Source organism: Epinephelus lanceolatus, chromosome 10 (assembly GCF_041903045.1).
Source record: "Epinephelus lanceolatus isolate andai-2023 chromosome 10, ASM4190304v1, whole genome shotgun sequence".
Taxonomy (NCBI): Eukaryota; Metazoa; Chordata; class Actinopteri; order Perciformes; family Serranidae; genus Epinephelus; species Epinephelus lanceolatus.
In genome coordinates this window covers 14,506,161-14,523,196 of record NC_135743.1, presented here as the reverse complement: position 1 = coordinate 14,523,196, position 17,036 = coordinate 14,506,161, and the positions used below count along the sequence as shown (strand labels likewise).

The 17,036-nt window shown below is 37.0% G+C and overlaps 2 protein-coding genes across 3 annotated transcripts in view; both read left to right on the top strand.

Annotated features, from left to right (window-relative positions):
- The window catches only part of lmtk3 (lemur tyrosine kinase 3), a 32,176-nt gene extending 25,347 nt beyond the window's left edge, over positions 1–6,829 (top strand). For both annotated transcript variants that reach the window (XM_033640473.2, XM_033640471.2), the window contains exons 14-16: positions 329–663; positions 754–838; positions 5,386–6,829. In XM_033640473.2, the coding sequence (XP_033496364.2) occupies positions 329–663; positions 754–838; positions 5,386–5,519 (554 nt within the window). In that variant the 3' untranslated portion in view covers positions 5,520–6,829. The remainder of the gene's footprint in view (positions 1–328; positions 664–753; positions 839–5,385) is intronic.
- Positions 6,830–6,997: 168 nt separating this feature from the next.
- On the top strand, positions 6,998–16,759 carry prpf31 (PRP31 pre-mRNA processing factor 31 homolog (yeast)). The gene is made up of 14 exons (XM_033640474.2): positions 6,998–7,145; positions 9,095–9,310; positions 9,391–9,451; positions 9,569–9,652; positions 9,760–9,857; positions 10,509–10,615; positions 10,739–10,908; positions 11,542–11,699; positions 11,793–11,882; positions 12,171–12,298; positions 12,579–12,651; positions 16,066–16,194; positions 16,294–16,392; positions 16,486–16,759. The coding sequence occupies exons 2-14, from the start codon at positions 9,095–9,097 to the stop codon at positions 16,597–16,599; spliced, it is 1,527 nt and encodes a 508-aa protein (XP_033496365.1). The 5' UTR covers positions 6,998–7,145; the 3' UTR covers positions 16,600–16,759.
- The last annotated feature ends 277 nt before the right edge of the window (positions 16,760–17,036 follow it).

Below are 17,036 nucleotides of genomic sequence, written 5' to 3'. Positions count from 1 at the left end.
TCCTCGTTGATGTAACGTTAGCTAGCTCAGTGGTGTAAGGTGATGAAAGAGATAGGACCCTTTTTTACACTATTTTTTTTTTTGAGTCTATTAAAGATGTAAGGAAGAAAAACAGGAAGCATTAAACAAAGGAAACTTAAAAAACTAAAATGAATCTAAACAGAAGAGGAAGAATAAAGAGAGGGAATAAAATACCCAATTGTCAATCACCCCTAAGCCAGCTGGGCTGCCTGTAGAGGGTCGTCATCCTTACCTTTAAAGGCATTTAAGACACTCTCGTCAGGTGTCTCTCTTTTCTAACGTCTCTTCCTTGCTCTCATTTTTACAGCAAAACTAGCTCGTCTGTCTCTCGCCCTCCCTCCTCTTGCTCTGAGTCTTCCCCTCACCCCCACTGGTAAAGGAGGATTTGGGGATGGTGCGATTGGGAATCGGATCGGAAGACGGAGAGGTCTGTCCTCTGGAAGCGACCCTGACGATGAGGAGGACGATGAGCAGGAGGATGAAAGCTCCCGGAGGGTGATCGTTGTCACAGAAACAGACGTGGACAAACGTGTTGGGCTGAGGAGTCTGCTGAAATCACCCAAGGAGCTGATGGACAGAGAGAGGGACAGAGGGAGGAATGTGTCCTTTTTTGATGATGTCACAATCTATCTTTTTGATCAGGTATTTCCCATACTTTCAATAACTGATTTAAAAGAGACTGTCATCAATATAAAAAAAAAGAGGCCTGACTGTTTTGTTTCATTACGACAGGAAACTCCAACCAATGAGTTGAGCAGTTCAGCGCCCACAAGTCCAGCCACAGTGTCAGTCAAAAGCACCAAGTTGGATTTACGTGGTAAGATCTTAAACATTTTAAACATCTAACAGGGTTTTTGTGGATCTTTAAAAAGTTTTAAAAGAAATTCTTGAATGTACGGAATACATGAACATGTTTTTCTTACCTTGCATTATAAAATCTCAAAAAAATTGGTTGCATCTTTTTAAAAAATGTACTGAATGCCTCTCACATTAACATCACACAGAACAGGACAGCAGAACCAACAACACTCATCTTTTGTTTCTGGGCCAGAATGCTCAAAGAGTGTGATTCACTGTCTGCTGGCTAGCTTTCACTGTACCCTGGAAGACATAGGGAAGTGCAACAAAACTTGGCTTCTTAACCAAGATTTAGGGGCATGGCTGAAACCAGTATAAGGCAATGCATGTGAGACTTGGTGTAATTTATGCAAAAGGTTTTCCAACTCAGCATGATGGCAATCAAGGCAGTGGGATCCCACATGCAAAGTGAGAAACACAAAATAGCAAAGAAAACTCGCCAGTAAACGACACATTTTTCCCAATTCAGTTTTACCCTTGTCTCCAACATGAGACAAAAAAAATTAAAAAAAATAAAATCATGTTTTATGTTATAATAAAAATTTAGGCAAAATTGTCCCTAACCCTAAGTAAATGATGTTTCCTCATGTTTTCTTTTTTCCCATCAGTTTTCATCATAGTAAAATTGGTCCTAATTTGTTTCTTAAAATGTTTAATCATCTCACATTTATTATGAGAAGCAGATTGAGGAGGAAACATATTAAGTCACGTTAGCAACATGGCTGCGGGAATGGAGCTGTTGGTGAAACCATCCACCACTTTGGTCCAGACTGAAATATCTCAACAACTATTGGATAGGCGGCCGTTAAATTTTTTGCAGACATTCATGCTAGCCAGAGGATGAATCCTACTGATTTTGTGATACTAAATAATTTCCTTTAGCGTCAACAAGAGGTTAATGCAGTGTCCACACTACGAGCGATAGCGCTACAGCAAGTCGCCATTGAAGTGTTGCTCAAGCGTTCATTAACATAGTTACGTCGTCACGGGCTTGTGTGTGTAATTATGTCTACATATGTACCTCATTACTTTAAACTTAAGCCACGTTTAACATGAACATCCAACACCGTGACATTATGACAGAAATAAGGAGAAGTGTAATAGGTTCCCTTAAAGGTGCTACTTGCCACAAAGCACCTCGACTCAACGTCACCAAAAGTTTGTAACTGGTCAAAAACATATGCCTCATTTCATCCCTGTGTGTACCACAATGCACATTTAAGCTAACACTGCATCACCTAACTGAGCTAAATAACACAGTACCACAACAAGAAACAAAGACATATAAGTGGTTAACATTTCACTGAGTTATTGAAATGCTGAAAAAAACTGAATCCAGCTCAACTTCGATTTGTAGCGCATCATGCCCACCCACAGCGACAAGTGTCGGGCGTCAGTTTGTAGCTTCATGTCACTGGCTTCCATTGAAAATGACATGTAGCCTATTGCTGAGTCGCTCGTAGTGTGAACGCAGCATTAGTGATGGGATTACTCGTTCACTTGTGAGAGCCGGTTTTTTGGCTCTCGTTCACTTTGAAGAGCCAGTTCAAAGATGCAGTTCGTTCGTTTGTTGTTGTTGTTGTTTTTTTTTTTTGGGGGGGGGGGGTTATTGCTGTGTGTGTGTGTGGAGGGCAGGTGTTAGTGGGTTCAACGACGAATCGCATTGCTGATTTATCGCATCACGTGATCTGGAATCTGGATATTGTAACGTGGACCCAGAATAGACCCTGCACATATAAAGTTTGGTGTAGCCATAGCAACGCCCTTTATAAACAACAAGCCTGCCAATACAAGCAAGTGCTGGTAGATAGTGGGTTAGCTTCCTGCCTTTCTTTTCTAACCGAGGGGGGTCATCAACACAAAGAGCCAGTTCAAAGACGCGGCTCGTTCGCGAACGTCACATCAATACGCAGCATCACATTTTTGATTTGTCTTCTTCTCTGCCATGGTGGAAGACACATTTGTGGATGAATTGTAATAACTTTACCAAATACCTGCAAAACAAATGACACTCCCATCATCCTCAGCTGTATGTTGTGTTTTGTGCTGACTGACTCACATTAGCATGCCCACATTAGCATTTAGCTCAAAGCACTGCAACACCAAAGCATCACAGAGCTGCCAGGACGCTGCAGACTCTTCTTATCAGACTGTAGACATAATGCGCATAAGTCTGAAATATGTTTCTTTCCACACGTGTATTATCACTCAGTCCTCACCTTGAGCCAGAGAATGACGTAATAAAATCTGACAGCCACTAACTCATCCCCACCCACCGAAATGGAAAACCCTCAGTTCAACCATCTCATCTCCAAATATGCAGGCAGAATTAATCTTCTATAATTATCCCCCTCGACACTGTGACATGTGGAACTGAGCGGCGACATAAATCCTGCACTCAACAATGCAAGCCTAAGCTGTGTCTCCCAACACATTTTCATTTGCTCTCTTGACTTCCTCTCTCCATCTTGTACACTGATTACCTCATTTCACAGAATAATGAAAGTTTGGGCTCAGAGTTTCCTTCGGGCTGTGCACATATACAGAAATGCAGAAACTCCAAAATTAGATGCTTTCATGATCTTTCGTCGCCTTTAGAGTTGAAACTTCAAAGTGTTGAAAGAAGAGGCTGCGTCGCTCTGAGTTATTTTTAACTGTCCAGCATTGCTTCAGTGTGATTATATTAATAGATATAAATTATTAGTTTATTTTCTGACTTGGGTTTGGTTTGGAACATTTATACCTGTCAGGCCAGACAATGAACACAAAAGGGTGGATGAGGAAACACACTATACATAAACAAAGTTAAAGAGGAAACATTGACATTAACTGAAAATGTAGTTCTTCAGTTTTATCCACAGCTTGGCTTTGCACTGTATGATTTAAAAAGAGATTTAATATTGAATAGTACACTTGAAACTATGACTTAAAGGGACATTTCACAGATTTCCAACCAGCTTTGTATCATAAAATTGTGGGTATTATGTGTAATAAACTTCGGTTCATTGGTCTGGTGTGGCACAGTGCATTATGGTAGTTGTAGGTTTTCTACCTCTTGAGGAAAAGCGAACGCCACCGCCCTTTTCACAGAATTTGGTTTGCTCTAGGGCTGTTGCTTGAACTAGATAGATGGATAACTTTATTGTCCACCTCAGTGGAAATTTGTCTTTGGCTTCTCTCAAAAATCAAAGCCACAGACAAACACACAACGCAATACACCATTAAAAACGTACAGTTAAACAATATATATCATATTATAGTGTAAACAGGCAGGTAGGACCAATAGTAAAAGAGCACATCTTATGAAAATAGTAGTGTTCCCTGATACAGTCACTCTGTGTTCATTGCCTGTATGACATAGGGAATAAAAGACTTCTAAAATGTGTTCCGACTGACTCTAGGGACCCGAAATCGACGCCCAGATGGGAGCAGCTCAAACTGTGAGTGTAATGGATGTGAGGCATCAGCAATTATATGTTTAGCCTTAACTACAGATTGCACTTCCCCATTGTTGTATGCCTGCTGCCACCATGGACACGAAGAGTATGGAGGTAGTTCAAGAAAAGAAGAGATGCCCCTCTCTTTCTCTCTCAAACTCAGAACAAACTCTGATCAAAAGTTAACACCGGCAGTGCTGATCAAATATAGACAAAGATTCTGTTACTATATCGCCTTTTCTCACCTAAAATGTTTTTAGAAACATATTTTAGTGCACTGTTTGAAAGTAATACAAGCTATACAAATTTGTGAACAGGAAGTGGGCGCCATACTGTTTCCTGTATTGTTCACTTTTGTATGAGTCTATACATTGTTGTTGTGTTTTGTTTTTTTGTTTTTTTTAGAAAAATCGTGCATAGTATATCTTGAAGTTTTGGGCTCCCCCACAGGTCTTTAAGACCAACCAGCACACCTATATTACTGCATATCAGAATCAGGTTTATACTTTGCCAAGTAAGTTTTGGTACACAGGAATTTTCCTTGATATTTTGCTGCATAACAACAAACATATTTCAAAAAGAAAAACAAGTACTGCAAAAGACAAGAACCATAAACATAAAACATGAAAAAAATACAATAAAACAATATGAAAAACATAAACTATATCTGTTTTTAAAATGAAATGAGATGTAGAGTGTTTAAAACGCAGATGATGGAGTGTGAAATTTTGACAAAAGAGTGTGGAGAAGTAAAAAGAATGTGTGCAATGTACAGAGAAAATGATCTAGAGCATGTGTGTAAATATAACGCATTGAGTCAGATGTGAAGGCTTTGCTTAATGTAACGTATAGAAGTAAGTAGGTCAGCGCTTTAGGCTCTCGCTTTTGCTGGAGGAATTTCTCATCAAGACACAGATAACAAAAAGCAGAAATCTCAGCTCATTAATCATAAAATCTGTTTCATGCTGAAGGTTAATTTGTGAATTACTACTATGAACATCAAGGTAAAATGAAATGGTTGGTGACTGTGCCTACACATAGTGCTTGATGTTGTGTTTCTTCCCATCAGGGTCAAACATCAAGAGCAAAGAATCGAAAAGGAAAGAGGATTTATCAATCAAACCAAGGTCGCCTGTGGGGGCCAATCCAGTGACATCATCGCGCTTCACTGTCAGCCCTGCCAATGACCCCCACTTGGTGTGATGTCACATGACATCGTGGGAACCTTTAGAGCTGAACCCTCTTGGACTGGCCAGTGAATTAACCCCAACAACCAGCCATTCACCCAGAGGCTATTTTTTTATTGAAGAGGCAACTGAAAGAATGAGACTCCCGACCTAAAAGCTGGACACATTCCAGGTTTTACCAGCGACAGGATTTTGTATGACAGGGGTTTGTTGTGCTCCTGCCTGCCACTATTTACAGAGTTTATTCATAGCCTTCAGCTACAAAAGTCTTTGGAAAAGGCAGCATATGGCTAGGAGAAGAGGAGCCTGGAGCTTTGTAAAATCTGAAACAGATTTGACAGCTATGCAGTGGGAGTCTTGCTGTGTACCAGCTTACCTTCTCTTTTTCTTATTCATTCTGTTGTATTATTCCCCAGATGTGCGGGGAATGCACTTTCTTTAGTCATTCATCTGTCTATGTAAGCGCTTGGATCCCAGTCCTCTCTTTATTAAAGAAGTTTTTCATTGCAGTCAGTCAGTTGTTCTTGTAGGCAGCAGTTTGGAACAGAAATCGCTTGACTCCTGTATTTGAGAATAGTCATTTGCATTTGTACAAATATCATAATACAAGTGAATACAATATCATTTTAGAGCTGTTTACTTTTAGATGTATTCTTAGACTGCACGAAAAATGAAACAAGCTATGCTTCTTTATACTTTTAGTTCAAAACAGATTTGTCTTATGTTGATTAATTTATATTATATATATTTATTATATTGTTTTATTTATTTATTTATGTAAAGCCAGTTTCCATGCAATATTTTATTTATTTAATTATTTATTTATCTCTTTATTTATTTGCTTTCTGCAATTAATATATATGAACTTAGCTATAATTTGTTTGGGACAGAATGCATCTAGGTTATACCTTCTCTAAGATCTTCATAACAAATAAATCAAAAATATTTTCCCAAACGTCTTAATTGCTAAAAAAAAGTATTTTGTATAATTTTACTTGTTAATATATGCCAATCTGTATGGAACTATGTCCTGTAATGTGTCATTATTTTCCAATGTCTATGAATTTTTAGCCGTCTTGTCATTCTTTTACCTTGTTTAATGACCGTTAATGTAGCTTAGCATGAAAAATCAAAGCCTCTCATCAGTAAATAACTCCATTTGTTTGTGTATCTGTTAATTTACCCCATTTTCTACTAATAACAGTCCATCCTGCAGTCGAGGTCCAACTAGTCCATTCGTTTAGTCTGTTTAAATGTTGGTTTAAAACCTGTATTGTTTAAAGAATGGTTTTCAAGGGATAATGTATAAACAAGGGGAAATAAAAACTACAAAATGTGAGCCTCTTATTGTTTCATCACAATAAATCGTATTGTTTTGTAATCGTACAGCGCTCTACTTATAACCGAGAAGACCCATATATCTCCTGTGTAATGCGTCTTTCTTTGTGCGGCGTATTGACTCCATTTCCCAGAAGGCGGTTCGAATGTTGTGACGTATTTATCCCGCGTCAAACGAGTTAACTGTGCACCGCAGGCTTACTGCGTATAACGACTAATCTTAGAATACAGAAGAAACTCTTGAAGCCTTCATAAGGCGTATTTGTTTTCCTTTCAGTAGGCGACCAGAGGCTGAAGGTTAGAGGTAAGTTTGTGTTACTTTTAAAGTGTGTAGTAACAAAACTGACAGCGCTAAGCCAACGTTTGCTAACGCTAGCTAGCTAGCACTAACGTTACATTAACGATACAACCACTGAATTATGATTAGTGTAGACACATCTTTCTCAAATAGCTGCACGTTCAGATTTTATTTGCTCCGTTATATATCCTGTGTTACACTGATTAACGTTGTCTGGGAGTCTAAACAGGACCGTAATACCCTGAAATCATTATTGTTAACTTCAACTACTTTAAAAACATCCCCCATTTGTGTTCATCGTGATTTGGATCCAAGACCTCACCACTGATCCTAATCCCCAGTTAATTTAGTGACCTATCTAACGTTAAATGGCTAAACTGACAAACAATATTCAGTGTGTTGAATTGCTTGTTCTGTTTTCTAAAGCGTCTCAGATTATATCGAAATCATGCCGAGAAAAACCAGCAGTTCTTTTAACAGTAATTTCCATTACTTTGGCTTGTTACCCCTTAAAATGAAACCATGTGCACTTGTGAGGTTATAGTCAGTCAGTTTGCAGCCCGTGGGCTAAATCTGGCCCTCAGACCAATTTCTAATTTCACAATTAAATTCAAATTAATTCACGAGGAAGAAAATATGGAGGGTCTTCGAGGATGGGGCAAATAGTGCCATGGACTTTTACACTGAGTGAGCTGGCCAGTCGTTGTTTTTTTTTTTAATCTTTATATAAAATTAACTGGGATTTTTTTTAAAATGTAAATAGGATGCCAGAGTCTATTTAAAAAACATCAAACTAGAGCTTGTTTTTTTTTTTGTTTGGTTTTTTTTTTTTCATAAATATAAATGCCAGTGGAAGACCCCCAGACAGAGGTCCGGGCAAATTATTTATATATTATTTATTAATGTTTATTATAGCAGGCCTTTGGCCTCCTGGCATTTTGTAAAAGTGGCCACCAGGCAATGCAAGTTGTGTATTCCTGGTCATAGTTGTACAGTTGTGCAGAAGGGGTGGGAATCACCAGAAGTCCTAAGATATGCTAAGTCACGATATAATATTATTGTGATTTTTTTTTAACATTTTGCAATATGCTAGGTATTATAATAACATATGTTGTGATAAGTTGCGATTTATTGTCCTTTTTTTAAACTTCAGCTTGTATCCCCAAAGGAAAACATTGTCAACATCTGTTTTGTGTAATAAGATAAAGTTTTCTGCCCGTTCATCTCACTTCAGTCCTTTTTATTGCAGCAAAGTGTATCTAATGGAGTAAAAAAGCAATTGGTTCGATTATTCTAGCAGGTTACCAAAAGTTTAATTTGTATTTGCATTATTAATAATTTATGTAATGATGAAATTGATGTCTTGCATCAGTGTTTCAATAAAACATGTAACTGTATCAGCATTTTCCCCATCCCTAGGGAGCTGTAGAAAATGAAATAGTCACGTCTTACATTGATCAATTTGGGGGATTTTAGGGAAGTTTTACTAGGGAAAAGAACAAATTGCAAAGGTCAGAAACAAACAATATATTTGTTTCACTGAAATGTATTTTGTCCTTGTTTAACTTCTCATAATCCATTAATCACATTTTTGTCCCTCTAGCCATCTCATCATTTCCCAGATGATAAGCATCTGCTTTGCTGCTTTTACTGTATTTAAGTTATCATACAGATCAGTGATGTGGATAGGACAATCACATTTTATTTCACTCAGCTGTAACAGTAAGAAAAGAAAATTATATTACTTAAAACCAGAACAGAAAGCATTTGGGTTTTATTGCTGTGCAGTGCAATGTTCAGAAATTTCAGATGCCACACAGTCTTGTTGTAGATATTATATCAGAAAGATTAACACTGTGGTACAATCAGTAACACTCATTTTTGAAACTTACCTGAGTAGCTTCATCTTATCAAGTTACCTTTAATGTCCTCAAACTTTGTGCTGCTGATTGCAGATGTCTCTGGCGGATGAGCTCCTGGCAGATTTGGAGGAGGCCGGAGATGAGGGTGAGGACGGGTTGTATGCAGAGGGAGAGGAAGGGGAGAGTGATGGAGAGGTGGCACAGGGAAGGACAGAGGCAGGGCTGGAAGACATTCCAGAGGAGATGGAGGTGGACTACAGTAAAGCTGAGAGTGTAGCGTCCATCGCCAAACTCCGCAATAGCAAACAGGTGAGTTGTATCATACAGTTGTTGTATTATACAAGCAACTGTTGTGGTTGTTGCCACATAATCTTATTTTTTGTCTGCAGTTTTCAGAGATAATGGACAAAATTTCTGTGTACAGTGGAAAACAGCGCAAGAACTCAGAGGGTGAGTGTGACCCATGTTCACGTTTTCTTTTGTGTGTGTGACAGTGTGGTTTAAAAAGTTCCTCACAGCATGTAGCTCCAGTTGAATCTGAATTAAGTTGGTTGTGTTTCCTTTTAGTCTCGGGTCCAGTCGAGGCCGACCCAGAATACAGACTGATCGTTGCAGCCAATAACCTCACAGTGGAGATCGACAATGAACTCAGTGAGTTAGCTGCTTCTGCCAGTTAAAGAAATCAAAATGTAAAGGGTTTGATGTTGTTCTGCTCTGTATTAAAAAACTTTTCTAATGCTTTTCTGCCTGGGTTTCAGATATCATCCACAAGTTCACTCGCGACAAGTACTCCAAGAGGTTCCCAGAGCTCGAATCTTTGGTGCCAGATTCTCTAGATTACATCCGCACAGTCAAGGTGAGACGAGTTGAAATGTTTATTTTGCATTTTTACCGAAAATCCATTTCAAAATGAGAGTAAGGTGTTCATTATTTGTTTCTTTAGTTGGACTGCTGGAGCATATTCATCGATAATAATTTATGTGATTTAGTAAAAAGTAAATTAGTAGAGATGATTAGATTAGATATGGCTCCAAATTATAGCCACCTGTGTCACGGGAAAATAGTCTTATTTTTTTTTCAAAATTAAAGAGTATGTATTATTATTCATGTTACAGAAATTACACAGATTGACTATATTTAATAGTTATTTAAAAATATGAAAGCTTACAATTATTACACCCTCACAAATTATCATTGATACGTTAGGAAAATTAATATAATAAAGTATTTTATAAAAAGTTATTTTCTCACATATAAATATATTGTATATATTTTTTATATTATTGTTTTTTCATATTTTAATTATAATTTTATTCTGTCCTACATTTATGTCTCTTAATTTTTTCAATACTTGTTTTATTTATTTATTTTTTTAAATTTCAGTTTCCCCTATGGTGTTAATGTTATGCACCAATACATACAGTCCTTATATGAGAATGAGAAAACCTACTTGGCAATAAACTGTATTCTCATATGATTTGAGCATCATTTTGTGTTTCTTCCTCAGGAGTTAGGAAACAACCTGGACAAGTGCAAGAACAATGAAACTCTTCAGCAGATCCTCACTAATGCCACTATTATGGTTGTCAGTGTTACAGCTTCCACCACACAGGGGTGAGTGAACAGACATCTGTGGTCTGTCAGTGTTATTGCTCCCATCCACAGGACGTTTGTGAGTGGCCGTCGCCGTTTAAATGCCGATCAATAAGTTGACTTTGTGTGTTTTTGTGGTTTTAGATCACAGCTAACTGAGGATGAACTGAAGCAACTGGAGGAGGCATGTGACATGGCTCTGGAGCTGAACCAGTCCAAACACAGGATATATGAATATGTGGAGTCCAGGATGTCATTCATCGCCCCAAATCTGTCCATCATTGTTGGAGCCTCGACAGCTGCCAAGATCATGGGTGAGCGACACAGAAAGATCCGTCTTAGATTTAAATTGTTTAGATTAGGGATGTTCCTTATGACAAATTTCCCTGATGTTTAAACATAAATTTAAACTTAGAATCATCTAAAAGTAAGAAAACACTCAGATAAAAGTCAATATTGAGCACAATTTTATCTATTAGGTAAAATTATGTCTGAAAAAATATTGTTTATTATTAAAACCATTCAAAATTGTCATTCACATTTTTCAGTTCGGTGAGACGGTGGTGCATTGTCATGGTTAGCATTGTCGCCTCACAGCCAGAGGGTTCCTGGTGCAAACCTGCGGTGGGAGGTTCAAACCCTGGGGTGGGGGAGCCCCTCTGTTTGGAGTTTGCATGTTCTTCCCGTGTCAGCATGGGTTTTCTCTGGGTACTCCGGCTTCCTCCCACAGTCTAAAGTTAATTGGTGACTCTAAATTGGCCCATAGGTGTGAATGTGAACGTGAACAGTTTGGCAACCTGTCCAGGGTGTAGCCCACCTCTCGCATAATGTTAGCTGGGATTGGCTCCAACGTGTGTGTTGTTATGCTGTCCGTGCTATTTATCTCAAATAAAATAATTTTCATAATCACTCTCTGTTTCTCTCTCTGGTTTGTCCTCTGCCTGCAGGTATCGCTGGCGGCCTCACTAACCTCTCCAAAATGCCCGCCTGTAACCTCATGCTGCTGGGAGCTCAGAGAAGAACGCTGTCTGGCTTCAGCAGCACCTCCCTGCTGCCCCACACCGGCTTCATCTACCACTGTGATGTGGTGCAGTCGCTACCACCTGTCAGTAAATAAACAGAAACATACTGCAGTGTTGTTCTAACTGAGCACATGGGACGTTGTAGCTAACAGCTGTCTGCCATTTTGTGTATTCAGGACCTCAGGAGGAAGGCAGCTCGTCTGGTGGCTGCGAAGTGCACTCTGGCTGCCCGAGTGGACAGTTTCCACGAGAGTTCAGACGGCAAGGTGACTGTCCAAGAGGAGCACATACACACTGATGCTGAATTTATGAATAGCTGTGTGGATACTAACACGTGCTACAAAATAAACAGGCTAAATTCTCTAACATTTTCTCAATGTTGTTTACACATTTGGTGGATAAATACCTTACAAAACAATGTAGTCCAACACACCATCAAACATACAGTCGCAACCACTGCTACATAGTTGAAATTACACCTCTGACACAAACATTTTAACATTTATTTTACATTTCTGGCGCCTCTGGTTTTAACTTCTGTGTAACTTTTGTAGGTTGGCTACGATCTAAAAGAAGAAATAGAGAGGAAGTTTGATAAATGGCAGGAGCCTCCGCCAGTAAAGCAGGTCAAACCACTGCCAGCCCCGCTGGATGGACAGAGGAAGAAGAGAGGAGGAAGGAGGTACAGATCTGCTCTATCCCTGCAGCACAGGCCACACATTTAGAGAAAAGTGGAGTACAATATGGAGATGCTTGAAGTACAAATGAATTGATTTATGCAGCCTTTTATTGTAAGTAAAACATTCTGCTGTATCAGAACACAGGGAAGCAAACAAAGCACAAGACAGAGCAGCGAGAATCTTACATAACTCGCACAGCCGAGCTCAGAATACCACCATCAACTCAGAATATGTGTATATATAGCATAACCAACTCCACTGTTCTTATCTTCTCTCCAAAAGGTATCGAAAGATGAAGGAGCGTCTTGGACTGACTGAGATCAGGAAACATGCCAACAGAATGACTTTTGCAGAGGTCAGTAGATATCGTCTCTCATGCCTCTTATATCTCACATATCTTGTGTAACTATGCTCCCTGTAAGTTTAACTTTCATTTATTCCAGTGGTGTTCACTTTCAGGCAGTAATATGTCCAGTATTTATACTATCATCTAACTGTGATGTATATATATGTGGCTCTAAATGTGCTATATTTAAAGACAAAAGCAAAATAAGTACAAATATAGTGGGAAAAAAATGTGCATGTTAAATATACGGAAATGTTCTCTGATCACATTGGATTTTGTTCCCTGCCAGAGCATCTAAATATAAACACAAAGGCCGAAACACTTGGACTAGGATGGCGGCCAAAAGCAGCTTCACTAGTTTCTGATTTCATCAGTTTACAAAAGCAAAGCTGATACTGCACCGAGACCCAAGAGACATAGTTTGTGCTAATGTTTCAGGCAAGATGCAGAGTTGTAATCTAAATCTGTTGTTTACAGCAAACCCACTGTAGTGATGTAGCGAGATGAGGTTTCTTGTTTTCAGTTTTACCTCTAAATAAACAGACTGATTTTTTTTTTACAAGGAGAGTGGAAACGGGACAATGCAGTCAGTACAAGGACACATATTCTTTTCTCATTTTCAGAAATCTCAGACTCAAACCTGCTGTAGTACTCACATTTCATCACACCAGTGGCTGAGCTGCTCACTTCTCAATAAGTAAACTAGTTTCATATCACCGTGCACTTGCCACCTGAAAGACATTGTATCAGTTAATAATAGTGAGTTATGGCTTTCCATGTTATAAGAGAAGCTTTTAAACACTGCAGAGCTGGAATGTGAAATTATTTAATATGTGTGTTTTGTCAGGGCACACCATTTCTATTGTTTGACATGAGCATGATTTTGGTAAAGGACGCATAAGCAGTGAGACTTTAAGCTTCTTCAGAGTGTCCTTGACGGGGTCTTAAAAAGTATTAAAAGTTGGTAAATCAATTTAATGAGAGTTAATTCTGTGAAAATTTTTTTAGAATTTTTTTTTCCACTATACTATGACTTTATGGCATACTATACTATGACTTTTTATGACATACTATACTATGACTTTTTATGACATACTATACTATGACTTTATGACATACTATACAATGACTTTATGACATAGTATACTGACATTTTTTTTGACATACTATACTATACTATACTATGACTTTTTATGACATAATATACTATGACTTTTCTATGACATAGTATACTGACATTTTTATGACATATTATACTATGACTTTTCTATGACATAGTATACTGACATTTTTTTTGACATACTATACTATGACTTTATGACATACTATACTATGACTTTTTGACATACTATACTATGACTTTATGACATACTATACTATGACTTTTATATGACACTATACTATGACTTTTTATGACATGCTATACTATGACTTTTTGACATACTATACTATGACTTTATGACATACTATACTATGACTTTTTGACATACTATACTATGACTTTATGACAGTATACTGACATTTTTGACATACTATACTATGACTTTATGACATACTATACTATGACTTTTTTACATAATATACTATGACTTTATGACATACTATACTATGACTATGACATACTATACTGTGACTTTTTGACATACTATACTATGACTTTATGACATACTATACTGTGACTTTTTGACATACTATACTATGACTTTTTGACATACTATACTATACTATGACTTTATGACAGTATACTGACATTTTTTGACATACTATACTATGACTTTTATATGACACTATACTATGACTTTTTATGACATACTATACTATGAATTTTTGACATACTATACAATGACTTTATGACATACTATACTATGACTTTTTATGACATACTTTACTATGACTTAATGGCATACTATACTATGACTATGACATACTATACTATGACTTTTTGACATACTATACTATGACTTTATGATATAGTATACTGACATTTTTTTGACATACTATACTATACTATGACTTTTCTATGACATACTATACTATGACTTTTTGACATACTATACTATGACTTTATGACATAATATACTGATATTTTTTTGACATACTATACTATGACTTTATGACATACTATACTATGACTTTTCTATGACATACTATTACTATGACTTTTTGACATACTATACTATGACTTTTTATGACATACTATACTATGACTTTAGGACATAGTATATTGACATTTTTTTGATGTACTATACTATGACTTTATGGCATACTATACTATGACTTTATGACATAGTATATTGACATTTTTTTGACGTACTATACTATGACTTTATGGCATACTATACTATGACTTTTCTATGACATAGTATACTGACATTTTTATGACATACTATACTATGACTTTTCTATGACATACTATACTATGACTTTTTGACATACTATACTATGACTTTATGACATACTATACTATGACTTTTTGACATACTATACTATACTATGACTTTATGACAGTATACTGACATTTTTTGACATACTATACTATGACCTTTATATGACACTATACTATGACTTTTTATGACATACTATACTATGAATTTTTGACGTACTATACAATGACTTTATGACATACTATACTATGACTTTATGACATACTATGCTATGACTTTTTATGACATACTTTACTATGACTTTATGGCATACTATACTATGACTTTATGACATACTATACTATGACTTTTTGACATACTATACTATGACTTTATGATATAGTATACTGACATTTTTTTGACATACTATATTATACTATGACTTTTCTATGACATACTATACTATGACTTTTTATGACATACTATACTATGACTTTATGACATACTATACTATGACTTTTCTATGACATACTATACTATGACTTTTCTATGACATACTATACTATGACTTTTTATGACATACTATACTATGACTTTAGGACATAGTATATTGACATTTTTTTGATGTACTATACTATGACTTTATGACATAGTATATTGACATTTTTTTGACGTACTATACTATGACTTTATGGCATACTATACTATGACTTTTCTATGACATAGTATACTGACATTTTTATGACATACTATACTATGACTTTTCTATGACATAGTATACTGACCTTTTTTTGACATACTATACTATGACTTTATGACATACTATACTATGACTTTTCTATGACATAGTATACTGACCTTTTTATGACATACTATACTATGACTTTATGACATACTATACTGTGACTTTTCTTTGACATAGTATACTGACTCTTTCTTGACATACTATACCATGACTTTTGGGTTAATTTTATGACACGTTTATGACATACTATAGTATGACATTTATTGTAATGTGCTACATCAGCGGTTCTCATATTTTTCACGACTTTACTTGCAGATTGAAGATGATGCATATCAGGAGGATCTGGGCTTCAGTCTGGGTCAGCTGGGGAAGAGCGGCAGCGGGCGCGTCAGGCAGGCTCAAGTGAACGAGGCCACCAAAGCCAGAATCTCCAAATCCCTCCAGGTAATCTTATTGGTGGCTCATTCTCACTTTAACAATGACCTATTTATTATTTTGTTTTCAGTCCTTAAGTGTCTGTATTTATTTTGCTGCACACAACAGAGGACGTTGCAGAAGCAGAGCATGACATACGGAGGAAAGTCTACAGTCAGAGACCGCTCCTCAGGAACCAGCTCCAGTGTAGCATTTACACCTCTTCAGGTAAAAAGAGCTCAACACTCTCTCTAATTGACCATCCCCTGAACACTGTACAGGCTTATTTCAGTTAACTAACCATTGTGCTCTTGTCTGCAGGGGCTGGAGATTGTCAACCCACAGGCTGCGGAGAAGAAGGTGGCTGAAGCTAACCAGAAATACTTCTCTAACATGGCGGAGTTCCTCAAAGTCAAAAAGGAAGCTAAGATGTAAACACACACCAGACAATACACACCATCATCTTGCACATGGACTGTTGGACTCAACACTGTTAAATGTTCATATATTTTGAAATTCGCTTGACATTGTGCTTGGTCCTGTATTTTGGTTTTACTTTTTCGTTTTTCAGTTTTAATAAAATGTGAAAATTTCACAATGTGTCCTGTCGTGTTTTAGAGAAAGTAAAAAATGTTGAAACCATGTGCCTGATGCTGTTTGTAGGTAAACTCTACAAATCTTATCCCATTTGCTTGAATTGGTCTTTATACTTGGTCACTGCATTCGCCAAATACATGACTTGTTAAATGATATACTACACGATGACTTCTTTATCGCAAACTGTACTATGGCTTTTTTTTATCACATACTATGACTTTTTAATACATTACATACTATACTATTACTTTGTAAGACTTTTTTAAAAAATCTAA

What these genes read in the sequence shown, in the direction of transcription:
- prpf31 (XM_033640474.2), top strand. Translation starts at nt 9,095, where the DNA reads ATGTCTCTGGCGGATGAGCTCCTGGCAGATTTGGAGGAGGCCGGAGAT. An exon ending in AACTCCGCAATAGCAAACAG is followed by an intron (nt 9,311 to 9,390) that starts GTGAGTTGTATC and finishes TTTTGTCTGCAG; the next exon opens with TTTTCAGAGATAATGGACAA. An exon ending in ACAGAATGACTTTTGCAGAG is followed by an intron (nt 12,652 to 16,065) that starts GTCAGTAGATAT and finishes CTTTACTTGCAG; the next exon opens with ATTGAAGATGATGCATATCA.